At 38.4% G+C, this 16,165-nt stretch overlaps 1 protein-coding gene across 1 annotated transcript in view; it reads left to right on the top strand.

Moving 5' to 3' along the window:
- Nucleotides 1–16,165, top strand: part of tti1 (TELO2 interacting protein 1) — a 42,687-nt gene that overhangs the window by 6,145 nt on the left and 20,377 nt on the right. Inside the window, exons 5-12 of the mRNA XM_041800114.1 lie at nt 657–834; nt 1,097–1,389; nt 1,529–1,933; nt 2,979–3,138; nt 3,580–3,750; nt 6,266–6,417; nt 9,478–9,618; nt 10,072–10,276. Coding sequence (XP_041656048.1) covers nt 657–834; nt 1,097–1,389; nt 1,529–1,933; nt 2,979–3,138; nt 3,580–3,750; nt 6,266–6,417; nt 9,478–9,618; nt 10,072–10,276 — 1,705 coding nt within the window. The remainder of the gene's footprint in view (nt 1–656; nt 835–1,096; nt 1,390–1,528; nt 1,934–2,978; nt 3,139–3,579; nt 3,751–6,265; nt 6,418–9,477; nt 9,619–10,071; nt 10,277–16,165) is intronic.

The following is a 16,165-nucleotide window of genomic DNA, read 5'->3' as shown; positions in this document are numbered from 1 at the left end:
GAAAAGGCCTTCAATCACCTTACTTGTGAGGTCATTTTATTTAAATTTATTTAACCAGGAAAACCTCGTTGAGATCAAGAATCTCACTTACAAGAGTGCTCTGGTCATGACAAGCAGCAGCACATTTTACATTCATACATAAAACTTAAAAAAATGCTAACACAGGTTGACCAAATCTTGAGCAAAAAGTCATTCGTCAAAACATCTACAATCTGATGCATCTTCCTCCAACAGTTTTAATCTGTTATTAAGGTTTGAAGAGACCAGCTGTTCATTGGTGGAGAGAGGGATGTCTGGGTCAGTTTGCCACCAAAACTCAGCCGAGTAGAGACTAAGCCTCTGATAAGTGGATGAAGATGGATGGATATTATAAGAGTCATCAGCATTGTATTGGCCCTGACCATCAAAATGAGTGCATCACTAAGCAGTATGATTGCATTTAAATATTTGATAAGCATTGTTTGGTAGTTATATCTTAAAAAAAGATGCAAAATAAAAAAAAAATTAGGAAAGGAGAAGCTGTTATACATGGTGCTTGATGTTTGGATGTGTGCACATCCTTGCTCATATTGCAGAAAACAAGATCAGTTTTCAAAAGCTGAGTTTTAACGTAAAGCTCAGGGTATTTAATTCTGTGCTTCTGTGTTCCTCTTTAGGTACTGGACCTGGATGTGATGGATGTTCGCATTGTGGAGGAACGGAGTTACGCTCCAACCATAGAAACAACCTCAGGCTCCCATAATTCACACACGGCTCACTTACAGAGAAAGCATTTTCTCTACTTCACAGACGAGAGGATCTTCTCTGTTCTCATGGAGATCTGCAGAGCTCTCGGTATGAGTGATGATTGATTTGAACTTAAGGGAAAATTTCTACGATATTAAGTGCATTTCTCAACCTCCTGTGTATGTTACCACATGAGGGTCAGAATTATTCATAAGGAACATAAAGAATTTATAAATAGTGAACCTGGAACATGTCAGATTTTGATGACCAGTTCTTGTGCATAAAGGAGTAAGGCTGGATGAATGCTGTGCCTATATTTAATTTATATAGTTTGACAGCCCTTCTACAACAAGCCACTTTTCTTTTACAGGTTATTATGGAAACCTTTACCTGCTGACAGATCACTTCCTGGATCTGTACCTGCAGTCTTCGTTGTACAGAAAGCAGGCGGCCATGGTGCTCAATGAGATTGTCAGGGGCGCTGCAGGCATTGACATGGTTAAAGAGGGTCAGAGATTGGAGACTCACGTTCAGGGACAGACAGCAAATCAGGAAGACGTCAAAGCTGCGGTGGAGTCAGTAATGGAGGAATACATAAGTCTGAAGAACTGGCATTTGATAACTGTGAATGAGGAGACGGATAGAGACAAACAGGACCAGCAGGTGAGGATAATTTCAGCAGTGAAGCTTTGATAGTCTCGAATCAGGATGCTTGTTTCAGCTCTCATAATAAAAACTTAAATTAATGAGTTTGTTTCTGACAAAAAATGTTGCTTGCTATATTTGTCTCTTTTCTCTGTAGCTCCTCAGCCCATCCAGACTCCTCTCCATATCTAACAGTGAAGTCAGCAACAACTCAAACAATCTTCAAGTGATTTCTGCTTCACTAAACCCTCCTACATCCACCTCCACAATCCACCAGCTCAACAGTAACATCTGGCAGCTCTGCATCCAGCTGGAGGGCATTGCCTGCTTTGCTCAGGCTCTGGGGCATGACTTTCGACCCTTCTTGATGACATCATTGTACCCCGTTCTGGAGAAAGCTGGAGAGGAGACACTGCTGGTCAGCCAGACAGCGCTGGGATCAATGTGGGACATCAGTCGAGCGTGTGGATACTCCTCCCTGAAGGAGCTAATCAATGAGAACTCAGACTACCTGCTCAATGACATTTCACTCAACCTGCAGCGGCTCAGCCAGCATCCACAGGTAAAACCCACACGGTATGGCAGGTTGTTAGTGTGCGCAGTAGAGCACAAGTGAGATGTCATCTCTGCTTTGTCATCTGTTCACAGACCAGGTGCTAAGAGAAAAAGTGCACAAAACAAACGATAACAAACAAAATAATATTACAATTGACAAATAAGACATCTTTACAGCAGATAATATAAGGAAAATGTTTTTCCACTCTTCTGTCTTTATGTTACAACACCAGCGAAATAATTAAAGGAGGAAATGATGGAGCCAACATTTCAGTATCAGAATAAGCTTTATTGGTCAAGTATGCTCACGCAACAGGAAACTTCTGTTTGCTTTGCTCTCTGTGTACAGGAATTAAACATTCAATACAACAAATAAACTGACAAAAGTATTAAAATTTAGAATTGAATATGTATAAGCTCATGTAAGGTAGTTTTCTAATAGACCACTTGCATTGATAGTGTGGTTGCAAATTGTGTAAAGCATACAAGAATGCTAGCCATCATCAGTATAATATATGCCAATGTATGACTGTTGAGGGGTCATAAGAGTAACTCTGTGACTGTTGAGTGGTCATCAGAGTGACTCTGTGACTGTTAAGGGTTTAAATGAGAATTTGGTGTCCCTCCAGTTCCCTCACAAAGTCCTTAAAGACTGAGCCACTGCACCAAAGTAATCAAAATAAGATAGGTTCAGAAAGTAGAAGTAGATAGACAGACGCTTTCAAACAATCAAACAATGTGTATTTTTTGTTAAACTTCATCCACTTGTTATACACCAAGTATTCGCTCACTATTCTGCACTACCAAAGCTCCCTTATGTCCTGTGTGGTTTGTTGTTCGGAGAAGATAAGGTCACTACAGTTTAAAAAGTTGAAGCTAAAGAACAGCCAGAGGTTTAGTCTAAATTTTGTGAAGTCTGAAATCATCAGTTCCATGTCTTTAACCTGACACCTCTGTTGTTTATTCCCCATGTGAATACACTGAAGGGGGTTCTGCATTTGCCTGCGGGCCCCTGAGCATGTATTTTAACATCTCCCTATCTCGTTGGCCAGGCTCCACGGGTGTTGACAGTGATGTTAACGCACTCTGACTGCAGCCTGCTGCCTCTGGTCGGAGACATCGTTCAGGATGTGCTGATGGCTCTGGATCTCAGCTACGATCACACATCTGCTCTCTTCTGCTCCGTGCTGCACGCGCTTATGAAGGCACTGGGTGAGATTTTGAAAAGTGATGTCAACTCATTTATCACATGTGGCAAGAGGGAAGGGATAAGGAACAAGATGAATATCCTGCTTATGTGACTCTGCCATACCAATATCCTTCAGAATATTACTCCCTCTTGTACAATATGTAAGCATATAGGGCTGCTGTGTTCAAAGAAATGACTAATCAATAATCCTTTTTAAAAGTATTAATGCTTCATTAAAATAAGCTTTGTTTCAACCTTTAAAGAATATGATTATAGTGTGTATAAAGTTAGTTCTTTTTTTCTGGTACAAATAAAATCATATTTAAAGAATATGAATGATAAGAAATAAGAAATTATATGGATTTTGGATCTTGTGGTTTCCAATTCTGCAGCTAATTCTTTTTATGTGCATCAGACAGCTCAGAGTATCACTTACCTAACCTGTTGTTATTCTTTTCCTTTAGCAAGATGGTTCCCCTCCAGTCATGGTCGGACGAGGGTATCCACCAGAACCAAGAGGTCTTCTGATCATGAAGAGGTCTTTGACATCCGTCAGTTCATGCTGGATTACAACAAACAGAAAGAGTTGGCAGAGGGAATTGGAGTAGAGGAGGATGCAACCATTGAAGATCTAGGTAATACAGTGTGCAGCCCATAAGAGGAAAAAGGAGAATGGTCAGAACGTAAAGCGGCAGGTCAGGTACAAAGACGAGATGGTTTGCAATGTGGTAAACAATTTCTTAAGTAGTCTTAGTAAGTGCTCTCAGACAGGGCTTAAGATAAACAGCCAGCAGATGATGTCCATGAGCAGGTGTTGTCCTTCAGCAAAAGTCTGAGTCTGTGAGGTTCTAGAATTAACCCATTTTGCTTCATGCACAATATCAAACATTTATTACATTCTGTCAGTTCTTCAGTTCATATAGGTTGTTTGCAGGTGACATTATATCACAACAAAAGACCTCCGTTTGGGGGTTGGAAATGATTTCTATGTAGAGAAGCTGTAACAAATATTAAAGTTCTATGCTGTTTCTGGTTGCCGACTATTCAACTTGTAAAAAAATAGCTCTCAAGCTGCTTTTGAGTCCCATAAAGTTTAAACAGCTCACAGACAAACAACTGCAGACATGGATGAAACACGTCCGTGTGAAGTCTGGCTTAGCAGAGTTAGACAACTCTCATGTTCACTCTGATTCCACCAAGTGGTCTGCTCTGATTCTGTACAGCATGTCACGGTTTTGTACAGTAAACTCTAATCTTGCCTGTGTTTTCACATGCAGATTTAGCTTTGCTCATTTTGATGGGAAATCTGTCTCTCTTAGAGATCTGGATCATTTGGCACAGCTCAGCTCTTTTTTTAAAGATTTCTTTTTGGGCCTTCATTGATGGAGGAGGACAGCGGATAGAATCAGAAACAGAGATGAGAGAGTTGGGAGAGAGATATGCAGGAAAGGGCTAAACTTGAACCCAGGCCGCCCGCTTACATGGTGAGTCTTAAACCATCTTAAACCAATAGACCATCTGTGCCCCACCAGTTTGACGTTTTGAACTTGTATAAAATAGGAAAAAATAATTAAACAGTGCAAACCAATGTTAATTTCTGTTACTAAAACTATTTGTCAACAGCCTTTTTTCCATGAGAAAGACTAGACTAAGACCAGCCAAAAATAGATCTTTGATGATTAAAACTGACAGAAAAGTAAGTTTAATTTTCATCAAGATGACTAAAACTAGACTTCAATGTAATTTAATTTTAGTCAGACATTCAAAATCTGTGATATTTCTCCACTGTGGGTAAATCTGTCAAAATACAATGCATCTGTAGCTATTCTGCCTCTCAGCTGTTGAAATTAGGGACCCCAGGTTTGGCAGAGTGCAGAGAATACACTAACATGACCTGGTACTAGATTTAGGCACGAGAATAAAATTCTTAGAATAAAAGTAAAGACTAAAATGTGAGTTTTTATGAAATAAAACTAGACTAAAATGTTTTTGAGTTTCAACAACAATGGGACTAAAGCTGAAAGGCATTTAACCTAAAGACTAAGACTGAGACTAAAATTAAAAATAGCTTTCAAAATTAACACTGATGGAAACTGGCTCTTAAACAGGAGCCAGCTCCTGTGGTTCACATAAAAGAGCCATCTCATAAACTAAAAACAACAACCCATTACTCAGTCGCTTACTCCACAAGGTTTATTTGGTTACTAGTAAACCAGCATTTCCATTTAAGGATAATTTGACAAAAAGATGGTGAAAAGCTGTTAAAGAGGCATTGCAAGTCTCTTAGCTCAGTATGAGATTCTTGTCTCCTTTCATCTAGCTAGACGTGAAGTAGGAGGTCTGCAGGACTGTTGTTCATGTTGTAATTTTTCCTGATGACCTCTTGCATGTACACACTCTAGCTCAAGCACTCAGGTCCTCTATCTGGCTGTTTTAGAAGTCCCTGGATCAAAACTCAAAAACTGAGAAGGTTGAGCCTTTGCTCTCTATGTAAGATCTACCTAGTCACCGACATTTTTGAGTCACTGTTGAAAACCAGTCACCTTTCAGTAGCCTCCTACTCTTCTGTTCCTCTCATTTTTCACATTATCGTATATTTTGTTTGACCAGGAAGTCTTGTCATTATGTTTCACGGTTTAATCTTCGTTCTTAATTAACCTTACATTTTCTCATTCTTATAACTCATTTAAATTCAATTTTGAGTTCTATTAGATATAGTTCCTTAAATCATATTTGTCCCTTGGCTGTGCAGCCCTTTGATCAACATACGCTCATTTTAAATGTGCTTTATTAATAATTTTGACCTGGCTAATTTGTGATATTCATCACCTCCACACCAGGCAAGTTGGTAAACCCTTGGGGAAAAATACACTTTTTTGTAAAGTGTAGGGGTCATACACAATTTAAGTAAAGATTTTCTGATGGTAACTGCAGTATGCAGGTCCATTTAAAGCTTTAACATGCTAACTTTTCTTCACTTCATAAAGAAAAGTTCCTGAAGAAAAGGGCCTCTAAAAAGTTTCACATGAGTCACATGATCGCAGTGACACACTAATATCAGATGTGTTATCTTGATGGCAACTACAGAATAAACTAAAGGTTCGTTGAAGAATCCATTAATCTTCTTTCTCACCCTCTCTGTCTCCTTAGAAGTCCCTCCCCCCATGGAGTGTGAGGATGCTGAGGATGCTTTTGGTCCTGATGTGAAACAGGAGCTCCCTCCTCACCTCAGCATCACTAAAGACGTTATGGAGCGCTGCGTTCATCTGCTGTCAGACCCCAGCCTCAGGGTCCGACTCAAGGTACTGAAGTGGGATGGTTCTATAGGAATAAATCTGTTTTTCAACACTGAACAAAACTTCTTTCCTAATGTACAGTGTAGACCACTGCTTCTCATATGGTGTTGAGGCAAGTCTAGGTGTGCCTTGGGAACGTGTACAACCATATGGTATGACTACAGCTTATAACAAGTACTGTAACCAGGCCCGCCCACAGAGTTGGCTGGACCCCTGAAAAAATCCCCAGAGAGAGAATGGGCATTTTTTTGATACTTCAGTGCGTGTGTGTTGTACCAGTAGTATTGGTACTTGCATTCTGGCTAACAGTTAACCTCAGTTTGGTACTGAAATTGTAGAAAGCTATTATATATTTTTTATTCTCCTTTTAACCAGCTTAACCACTTTTTTCTACCCATTTTTGACACTTTTTTGACACCTTTAACCCATTTTTGCCAGTTTTTTGCCACTGTGAACCAACTTTTTGTCACTTTGTACCCGTTTTTCACTTTGTAGCCACTTTTAACCACAGCTTTTAGTCATTTTTTTCCACTTAAAACACTTTTTTTCCATTACTTCACCAATTTTTGCCCAATTTTGACACTTTTTAAAAAAATTTTAACATATTTTTGCCTAATTTTGTCTAAACATTTAGTTCAGTGGGACCATCAGCCATCAACCATCAACATTGTTTATATTACCAATAAAAAGGTAATTCTGTTTTAAGGGGATTACATTTTTTAAGAAGGCTAGATTGTGCCACGGCATAAATAAATACATCTTTTTTTTTGTTGTTGCTCTGATGAGTGTTTATTATCCTGGTTAAATATATTTTGGTTATCACAGCTTAACTTCACAATGGAACATGGTTTTGCTGACCTCCATGATCCCCCAGTTGGCTGGGCCCCAGAAAGCTCTCCCCTTTTCCCCCCTTACCGGCGGTCTTGACTGTAAAATTATTTAGTCTACTTTGTATCAATATGAATATGCTTTGCCTTGAGGTTTTGGCTTAACCTTACGTGTGCCTTGGGCAAAAAAGTTTGAGAACCACTGACATAGACTACTACTCTACTTTATTCTGTTGAGGTACGCTTTAAAAATTCAAAAATATTCTTCATCCTTTATCATTAAAAAACCCTCTTAAAACAATGAAATACCTCCATTTTTACAGAAAGGTTATGTAGACCTTAAAAACCCTTTGACACATATCTCATGCCACAAATACCCGAGAACTTGAAAAAACAGTCTGATTTTTCTCTGCAGTGCTTTCTGATGTAAGCCTTCTGACCCTCGCGCTGACATGGTGTCAGAAAAAAAGAGTATGTGAGACAATTTAGATCAGAGGTGTCAAACTCAAGGCCCGGGGGCCAAATCCAGCCTGTGGTACAGGTGTATCCAGCCCAAAAGATCACACGATCGTTCTATTATAACTGGCCCACCAGTATGAGGTCTGCAGATTTTCTCCAGTAAACGTGTAAACTTTACCTTGATGATTTAAAATATCCTTGTTAAATTATAAAAATCTGAAAAAGTAAGCGGTAAAACAAGTTAGATTAAAACTCAGGAAGGTGAGAAAATAAATTAATGTTGTCATTTCATATTTTCAATTTTTGCATCAGACAACTCTGACTTAAACTTATGACTTTGACTTTTTTCATGTTTTGACCTTTAAGATTCACAAGTCATATTTTTACCTTTTAAACTTGTGATTTTGACTTTTATCTCAGACTTTGAGCCTTTAAACTTATCATTTTAACTTTTTTTTTTTTTATCTCAGAATGATTTATTATCAGTGTTATTTATATTTTTTTCCATATTCTACTAATGCTGAAAATGAGGTTGACAGTTTATGTTTAAATGTTGACCTTATTAGGCTTTTGGTTAGGCCTAAATTCAGAATCCGCAATTGACTTTCACAATCCTGGCCTAAATAGTCCGGCCCTCAGGACTTCTCATCGGAGCAAATCTGTCCCCAGACTCAAAATGAGTTTGACACCACTGATCTAGATGATTTAAGCTGGGATAGCTAATGATCTCTATATTCATGGTAATTCCTTGGAGAATTTAAAGCATTTTGAATGCACCTCTGATGCCAGAAGACACCCCAGCGTGCCACAGCAGTTGAGAAAGGCTGATGTAGAAAATTATTGCTTTTGTCTTCACACTGCCCTTACTGTACTAGCGTTAGAAATCTCCATGTGGTACATGTTTAAAAAATGACCCTATATCATAAAATACCTGTCAATTTGTGTCTTTACACCACAGCCTCTTGTGCAGCAGCAGCTCTGTGGTTGGATCTTAACGTTTACTTAACATTTACTTTTCAAGGAGCAGGTTTTAAAGAGAATTAGATCACTGCTTTGCAAGGACAAAATCAGTTCTGGATCAACCCCATAGGGTTTATCCACTATTAAGAGTATGTACCATAAAAATAATCCTACAAGGTGGAAAAACAGCCCTCTAATGCTAATTTGGTTAAAATAAACATCAACATGAAACAAACTAGAGTTATGAGTCACTTCAGGTGTTATTCAAATGCAGTTTTTTTATGGTTAAAATCAAGTGGCTATACACTGAGAAGTGTTTTTGTAACAGATAAGACTAGGTATACCCTCTTCCCACACTGATTAATGTGACTGCTGTGTAAAGCATCCATCAGTATTAAATAATCCCATTTATTCACATTACCACACATGTAGCTCCGCTGATGCAGCAATGGAACAATTTGGGGTTTGTCCAAGGACACTTCAACACATCTCTGCAGGAGCCTCTCTGTTCGAGAGACTACCGACTCCACCACTGATCCACAGCCACCTCTAGTTATGCCTCCAAAAATCAGGAACTGTCTCCTTTAGTGAAGTTTAAAGAAGCTGTTAAAAATGACCCTGCTTGGTAGCAGTTTGTCCTTGAAAGTCCTCCTGTTGTTTTTGTCTTGTCATTTCCTGTTTTAATTGGTGTCACTGTGCAGCACCTTGTACCCCCTGTATGAAAATGTTCCTTTCAGACTTTATTATCTTACCTACAAACAATCCATACACAAATACAGAAGAGTAATAATACTGCTTTTCTGTGTGACTCTGTCTTTAGGTACTGGACGTGCTAGAGCTTTGTGTGGTTGTGCTGAGTGAGAAGGAGAATGAACTGCTGCCTATGGCTCATCGCTGCTGGCCGCCCCTCCTGCAGAGACTCACAGCTGATGACCCTTTAGCAGTCCTCAGAGCATTTAGAGTAAGTTTAGCAAGTCTTTCCTGAAATCTGTGAACTGCAGCTTGTAATTGCAACCCATTATTGCAGCATGCAATGTCATCTTTAGCTTGATACTGTTTATAAAGATATACAGAAAGGGAATTTTATTTTATTGCTGAACTGAGCCAAATGATCCAGACGACAAAGAATAGCTGATCACTATCACCAAAGATGAGGCAAGGAATGTTTGTTTGTGTTGCACATTTCATACAGAAGGCAACCTGAGGCACATCACACATATAAAAGACGCACCTGAGAGAAGACAAAAAGAGCATGCTTTAACAAATACAAGATTGAAACAATTAAAAAAAAAGTTAAAAGAAAACTTATTACATAAATCAAACTTAAGAAGAATTTAAAAAACTCAAAAAATTTACAACTAATGAAGCAAGAAGATCTCATTTTTATTAACAACTTCTTTGTTCTTCCTATCAGGTGCTGTGTACTCTAGGTGAGATGTGCGGTGACTTCCTGAGGAGGAGGGTTTCTAAAGAGGTTCTGCCCAAGCTCAGCTCCTCGTTGACCCGGCAGGCTCCGATTAGCGCCAAAGCCGGACCCGTTTACACTCATACTCTGGCCTACAAACTACAACTGGCTGTGCTTGAGGGGCTGGGCTCTCTGTGCCACAGGCTGGACCTGGGTAGGATACACAACCACACAAACAGACACGACATACATCATCCATGAAGTTATAGCTGATATATCTATAAAGCTCATCATACAGGAACAGCTGAAATAGTTCATGATCATCAAATTAGCCCTGATTTAACTGTTTTTTTAGATGAATATTAACATTATGCTTGACTTAGACATATATTACAGAGAATTTAAAGACGTGTGTTGTATAATGATGGCTTTAAGTTATAATACTGGAGTGATGAGACATTAAAAAGACATTCAGATCCTCCAAACATTAAATTTAACTAGAACTGCATGCAGGAAGTTTCATGCCTCTGCAAAGTTTCCAAGTGCTGGACAGTGAAAGCACAATGTTTGGTCAAAAGGTTTGTTCTGTGAAAGAAATGTTGTAAGAAAGGGATGCACAAAAGCACCCATGACCTTAACTTTTGACCCACAAGCTCCAAAATCTATCCAGTTTATAACTCAGGATGAACATTTGTGCAAAGTTTGAAGAACTCTCAGAGCATTTTGGAGATATGTTAAAATGTGGTAAAATGTGTTGATTTCATTCCTGGCCCAGATTGGACCTGTGCAGTGTGATAACAGTCTGATTCTAAGTGTTTTAGAGATATCGTGTTCTGGAGAATGTCCCGGATGGACAGACCCAAAACATAAAGCATCTAATCTCAGCTATTGCCAGCACAGAAGCATTTCTAACTGCCATCACAGCAGTCAGCTGTTAACGTTTTATGAAGTTTAAAAGCGTCTACCTCCTGTTAAAATATTCTTTTACAACATAGAATAATAAGCATTTGCTTTCTTTCTGGGGTTGAGGAATAGAAGATTGCTTCTACATTTTTCTTTTCTATGAAGTTTCATATTTTCCTAAACTTCAGTATGATTCTGGTTAAGATAAATTATCAGTGCAAATATCAATACTTTCTGGCAACAGAAGTCCTGGGCACAGAATTTTGGTTGATTCTTGTTTTTCATTTCCCAAAAACTGCAGGAAATCTCTGACAGCCGGTCCAAAGGCCGGCTCAGACTACACAAATCCAGCCAGATTTGAGTCTGACTGGAGCTCATCATCAAAAAACTCAGGCCTGATTTTCAGAGTCAGGAACAACAAACGGTCTGACAAGGCCTTCAGTGTTTCTTCTGAGATGATGACTTTCTTTTACAGAAGTTTTATTGAATCTGTTTAAACCTTTTGTTTTGTTGCATGGCTTGAAAACCCGAACTTGGCCAATAAGAATGGTCTTGGTAGTCTTGTTAAAATTGCTGGAAAAATCTCAGGAAGTCAGCAGGCTGGGGTAATGTATAACTGGTCCTGAGGAGGGCTATTGATGTTCTGGATTGTTCTAATCATCCACTTCACAGCGAGTTTGAGCTTTTGCCCTCGGGCTGTCGTTTCAGGGCTCCCATAAGGAAAACTAGAAGACCACAGGTCTCATTTTCCCCAATGCAATTTATTTACTGGATTCTGGATTCTGGATTCAGGACTAACCTGAGGGCCTAACACAATCACCTTTTTAGCCATAAACTGTCAACCTTGTTTCACCGGTAATAAAATATGAAAAAAAAAACGTAGCACCGATGATAAACGATTTAACATTGAAAAAGTTAAAAAGATAAGTTTAAATGCTCACAATCTGAGAAAAGTAGATTTAGTAGTTCAAAAAGGTTAAAAAATGAAATTGAAATTGAAAAATGATGTTTTTGATGGCAAATATACGAGAAAGAAAGTAAAAGTCACGAGTTTGAAAGGTTAAAATATGAAATAAAATTTGTAATTATGAAATTAAAAATGATTCAAAATTTTAAATTGTTAGTCCAAAAGGTCAAACTATGGGATTATAAAGTCTAAGTTTGGGTTGAAAATATGAGTTAAAATACAAAATAATTGGTTAAAAAGCTCAAAATATCACCTAAAAATTAGAATTATGAATCTTAAAGCTCAAAATATTATATGAGAATTCAAAATTATGAGTTGAAATGCTCAAAGTATGAAATTAAAAGTCAAAATCCTTTGTTTGAGTCCTAATTGTTATATGGTAAACTGAAAATGTGAAATTAAAACACAAATTAATTTCTTTTCCCTCATTCCTGACTTCTTATCTAAATATTTTTACTCCTTAGTTTTTCAGATTTTGTCACTTAACAAGGATATCTTAAATCATCAAGGATAAGTTCACATTTTTATACTTGAGGAAATCTGCAGACCTCATATTGATGGGCCAGTTATAACAGAAATATCAGATCATCTTGTGGGCTGGATTTAACAGTTCCATGGGCTGCATTTGGCCCCTGGACCTTGAGTTTGAAACCTGTGCTATAGAGGAATTTTGGCCCTCTTTTCTTTGCAGAATTGTTTTAATCCAGTCACACTGGAGGGTTTCCCAGCATGCTTTGGCTACCAGTTGTGTGCTCTTGCATGGCAAAATAGTGACAAAAACACAGAGATATAACTCTTCAAAAAATGTTGATAGTGAGTTAATTTGAGGCAACATTATTTTGTGGCCCATTTTTACCAAAAACTGGTGAGAAACTGTACCCATCTGTTACGCTGTAAAGCCTAGCTTCCGAGTCCTTCGTAAAGGAGCAATGCTCAGAACTAGTATAGAGAGGGAGGTTTAGGAAATACCTGAGATACTGTAAGACCTCAGTTAAAAAAATACATAATATAGGAATGGTCACTTGTTAAATTAATATAGATTTTTTTAGGGCCGGAAATTCTACATACTGGATCTTTACAGGGCCACTAAAAATGACCTTGGGGGCCTGATCTGGCCCCAGGGCCTCCAATTGAATAGCCCGGCACTAAAATGTTATTGCACATGACAAAAAATGATAACAAAACAAGCACATGGCATGCAGCCCCATAATCCTTTAATCAGGATTATGTTGTTCTTATGATTATTGGAAGCCAGTTGAAATTAAACATTGATCGATTGCCAAGCAGTATGTTGCAGTAGTTTTTTTTAAATCAACATAAACTATCAGTATCAGTGATCTTTAATTATCCCCTCATCTTGTTTGAAAACGGATATCAAAGTATCTTAAAAACTTGTTCTAGTTTGTTGTTATTTAGTTGTTGTCAAATGGAGCTCCCTCTGTGTCTGACTGGGTCTAGAGGGACTGGTTTCAGAGAGGCCCTTAAATACCCTTCAGATCCCCCCCAGTGAATACCTAGACTCTTTCACCACCAGATGGCACACTTGTACTACAGTAAAACTACACAGGAGTACCAAAGAGGTCCATTTGTTCCATTCCTGCACTGTTTTATTTTGAAGATCTTAGGATACAGAACAGTTTGCGTCTTATAAAAGCAATCAGAAATCAAGATCCTACCCACGTTCATATTCACATGCAGTCGTTTAATCAGAATCGTTTTATTTATCTTCCTTTGTTGACGGCACAATCTGCATCTCCAGCACACTTTGTGTGAAACAATTATCCGTGCCATTTCCACCCATGCATGAAATCACACAATGCTCAGTGGAATTTGAATGTGGCAGAGCTTCAGTTTAACACATTGTGAAGATGACTTTGAACATGCAGTTAGCTAACCAACAGGCTGACACGACGCCAGAGTCGCTCTGACAAAAACTGCTGCAACAACTGTTCTCCCCAAGCTTCATTTCACCACAAATAAGCAAGAAATGTGGTCAAATCTGCAAGGGATTCAAAAAATGAAGAAGTTAAAGGAACACTAGCTTTATTATCTTAGAAATGTAACTGGTTAGAGTTGGGCGTTGTCACAGAAGAAAAACTAAAAGATGTTCATTCCCAGTGTCCTGGGGCTCAGAACCAGTGATGTGTTTATGATATGCCTGCCTCATTTTTCATCAGTCATCTTATTCATTTAACATTTGGACATTTTGTCTCATAGCTCTCCAACAGTGCTAAATACATGCAGCGTGTAGCAGAGCGAGGAGCTTGTTAATGCAGCGTGCGACTATGTTTCACCCCGTTTCAGTTTAATATGTGCTGATTTCAGAATGGTTGTAAGTGGTTTTAAGAGTACTTAATGAAAATATTCTGCTCTTCACCTTAAAAGAAATGTGGTGATTGCAATCAGTGCTAAAACATTACAGGGGAAACAGACTTCAGATGCATTAAGTGGTAATCAGAGGCACTTCTGCTTTCCAAAGACGGCACAAATAAAAGAGACGACCAGTGAGGTCATAGCAGCGATTAATCTATGCTCAAGGATTTTGGGCATTTTGTTATTATCTTTGAAAACACAAATTTAGGGAAAATTCTGTTTAATTCTGCTGTGTGACATCAACATTTCACTTCTGTGCATCCACTGGGGTTTTCAAAAGCAGCACCTTCTCTCTAGTCATCTTTATTTCCGGATGTTAAACATGGTGATAGTGTGAACCCCTCTTACATGGAGCTCATCATTCAGGGTGAAAAGTTTTCTGCTGCGACACCTTTTTTGATTTCACCAGCAAAAAAAAAACTAGTAGTAGGGATGCCTGCTCAGCCAGTTCAGCAGAGACAGGACTGCAGTGTGGAGATAATCATCATCATCATCAACTTTTATTTAAATCACAAGGATCATTGAGATTTCCCTCATTTACAATGGGGTTGAGTTACAGAGATAAAAAAAAAAGAAAAGAAAAGAATAATATAATCATACATTTAAAAAAATAATAATAATAAAAAGTACATTTACTGATTACTAGCACAGTTAAAAAAGGTTTTACTCAGAGAAATAATCACAAACATAAGTGACATTATTTTGAATAATCGACTTAAATTGTCTCTGGGAAACCAGAGCGTCAATCTTAAGCGTGTGTTGTAAAATATTCCACATGTTTGGTAACCTGACACGCTAGATGGCTTTGTTTCACACATCCAGCTGGAAAACCTTCCATAGACAGCGTTTGGGAAAGGGCAGAGCCTTTGGAAAAAAAGCTCGAAGGGTGATTGGATGAACATTCTGTCCGTCACATCTTTACAGGCCAATCAGAGCAAAAAAATGTGATGTAGCCGCTACTGAGATGCACCCCTACCGAAGGAGTAAACTGCAAACATAACGTGAACCATGGCAACTGTAGACATGTCAGTACACGACTTTTGTCGTTTTTGAAAAGAAAACAACTCACTGCTGTTCTTTGTCCTTCTTTTAACGGAGAAATGTTGTCAAGTTCTGATAAAACTGGTGCTTTAGTGGCATCCATGCTAATGTCTTCCACCCTAGTTGCACCGTCCTCTTGTCGCTGCGTGCTTACGTCACCAAAAGTACTGCCCTTCGATGCTGATTGGTCCTGTCACTTTCTAACCGGGCCCAACTGTTCTGATGGGAGCTTTGCAAGATGGATTCGCCAGTGAGAAACACAGAAACAGGTGAATCCATCTGCTTTGCAAGGTTAAATGTTTGGAGCACAAAAGCTAAACGCAGATTTTTCCAAGTTAGAGTAAAACTGTGGTACCTGAAGCATTAAACCAGCTAAACCATTAAGCCAGTAGAGCAAGTCTGGAAAGGTCCAAATCACCAGTTTAGCATTGATGTTATATAAGATGGTGTACATCCAATAAGTGATTTGAAAACAAAGAGACACAGTTGTTAATCACGCCTTTTGTGACAAAGAAGGCCAACCAACTTTGTTATACAGAACACAGTTATGAGGATCTCCTGCTCTAAATCTAAGAGCAGAGTGATGAACCAAGTCCAGAGATTTAAGACTAGAAGCAGCGGCATGTCTGTATATAACTATGTAACTTTTTTTTTTTTTTTGCCAATATGTTCACCGTTTACAGTGCTGTCTCAATTTCATCACAGTAAACCTTATCAATAAATTCTTCTTGAGTAAATGTTTGTTTACAGAATGAGAACATTAGCAGTACCTTGAAACTAAGAAGCAAAATTCATTCAAGAAAAGGCTTTATGTTCTAA

This window comes from Cheilinus undulatus, linkage group 11 (genome assembly GCF_018320785.1).
Source record: "Cheilinus undulatus linkage group 11, ASM1832078v1, whole genome shotgun sequence".
NCBI lineage: Eukaryota > Metazoa > Chordata > Actinopteri > Labriformes > Labridae > Cheilinus > Cheilinus undulatus.
Note: the sequence above shows the minus strand (reverse complement) of the source record. Positions and strands in the feature narration are given on the sequence as shown.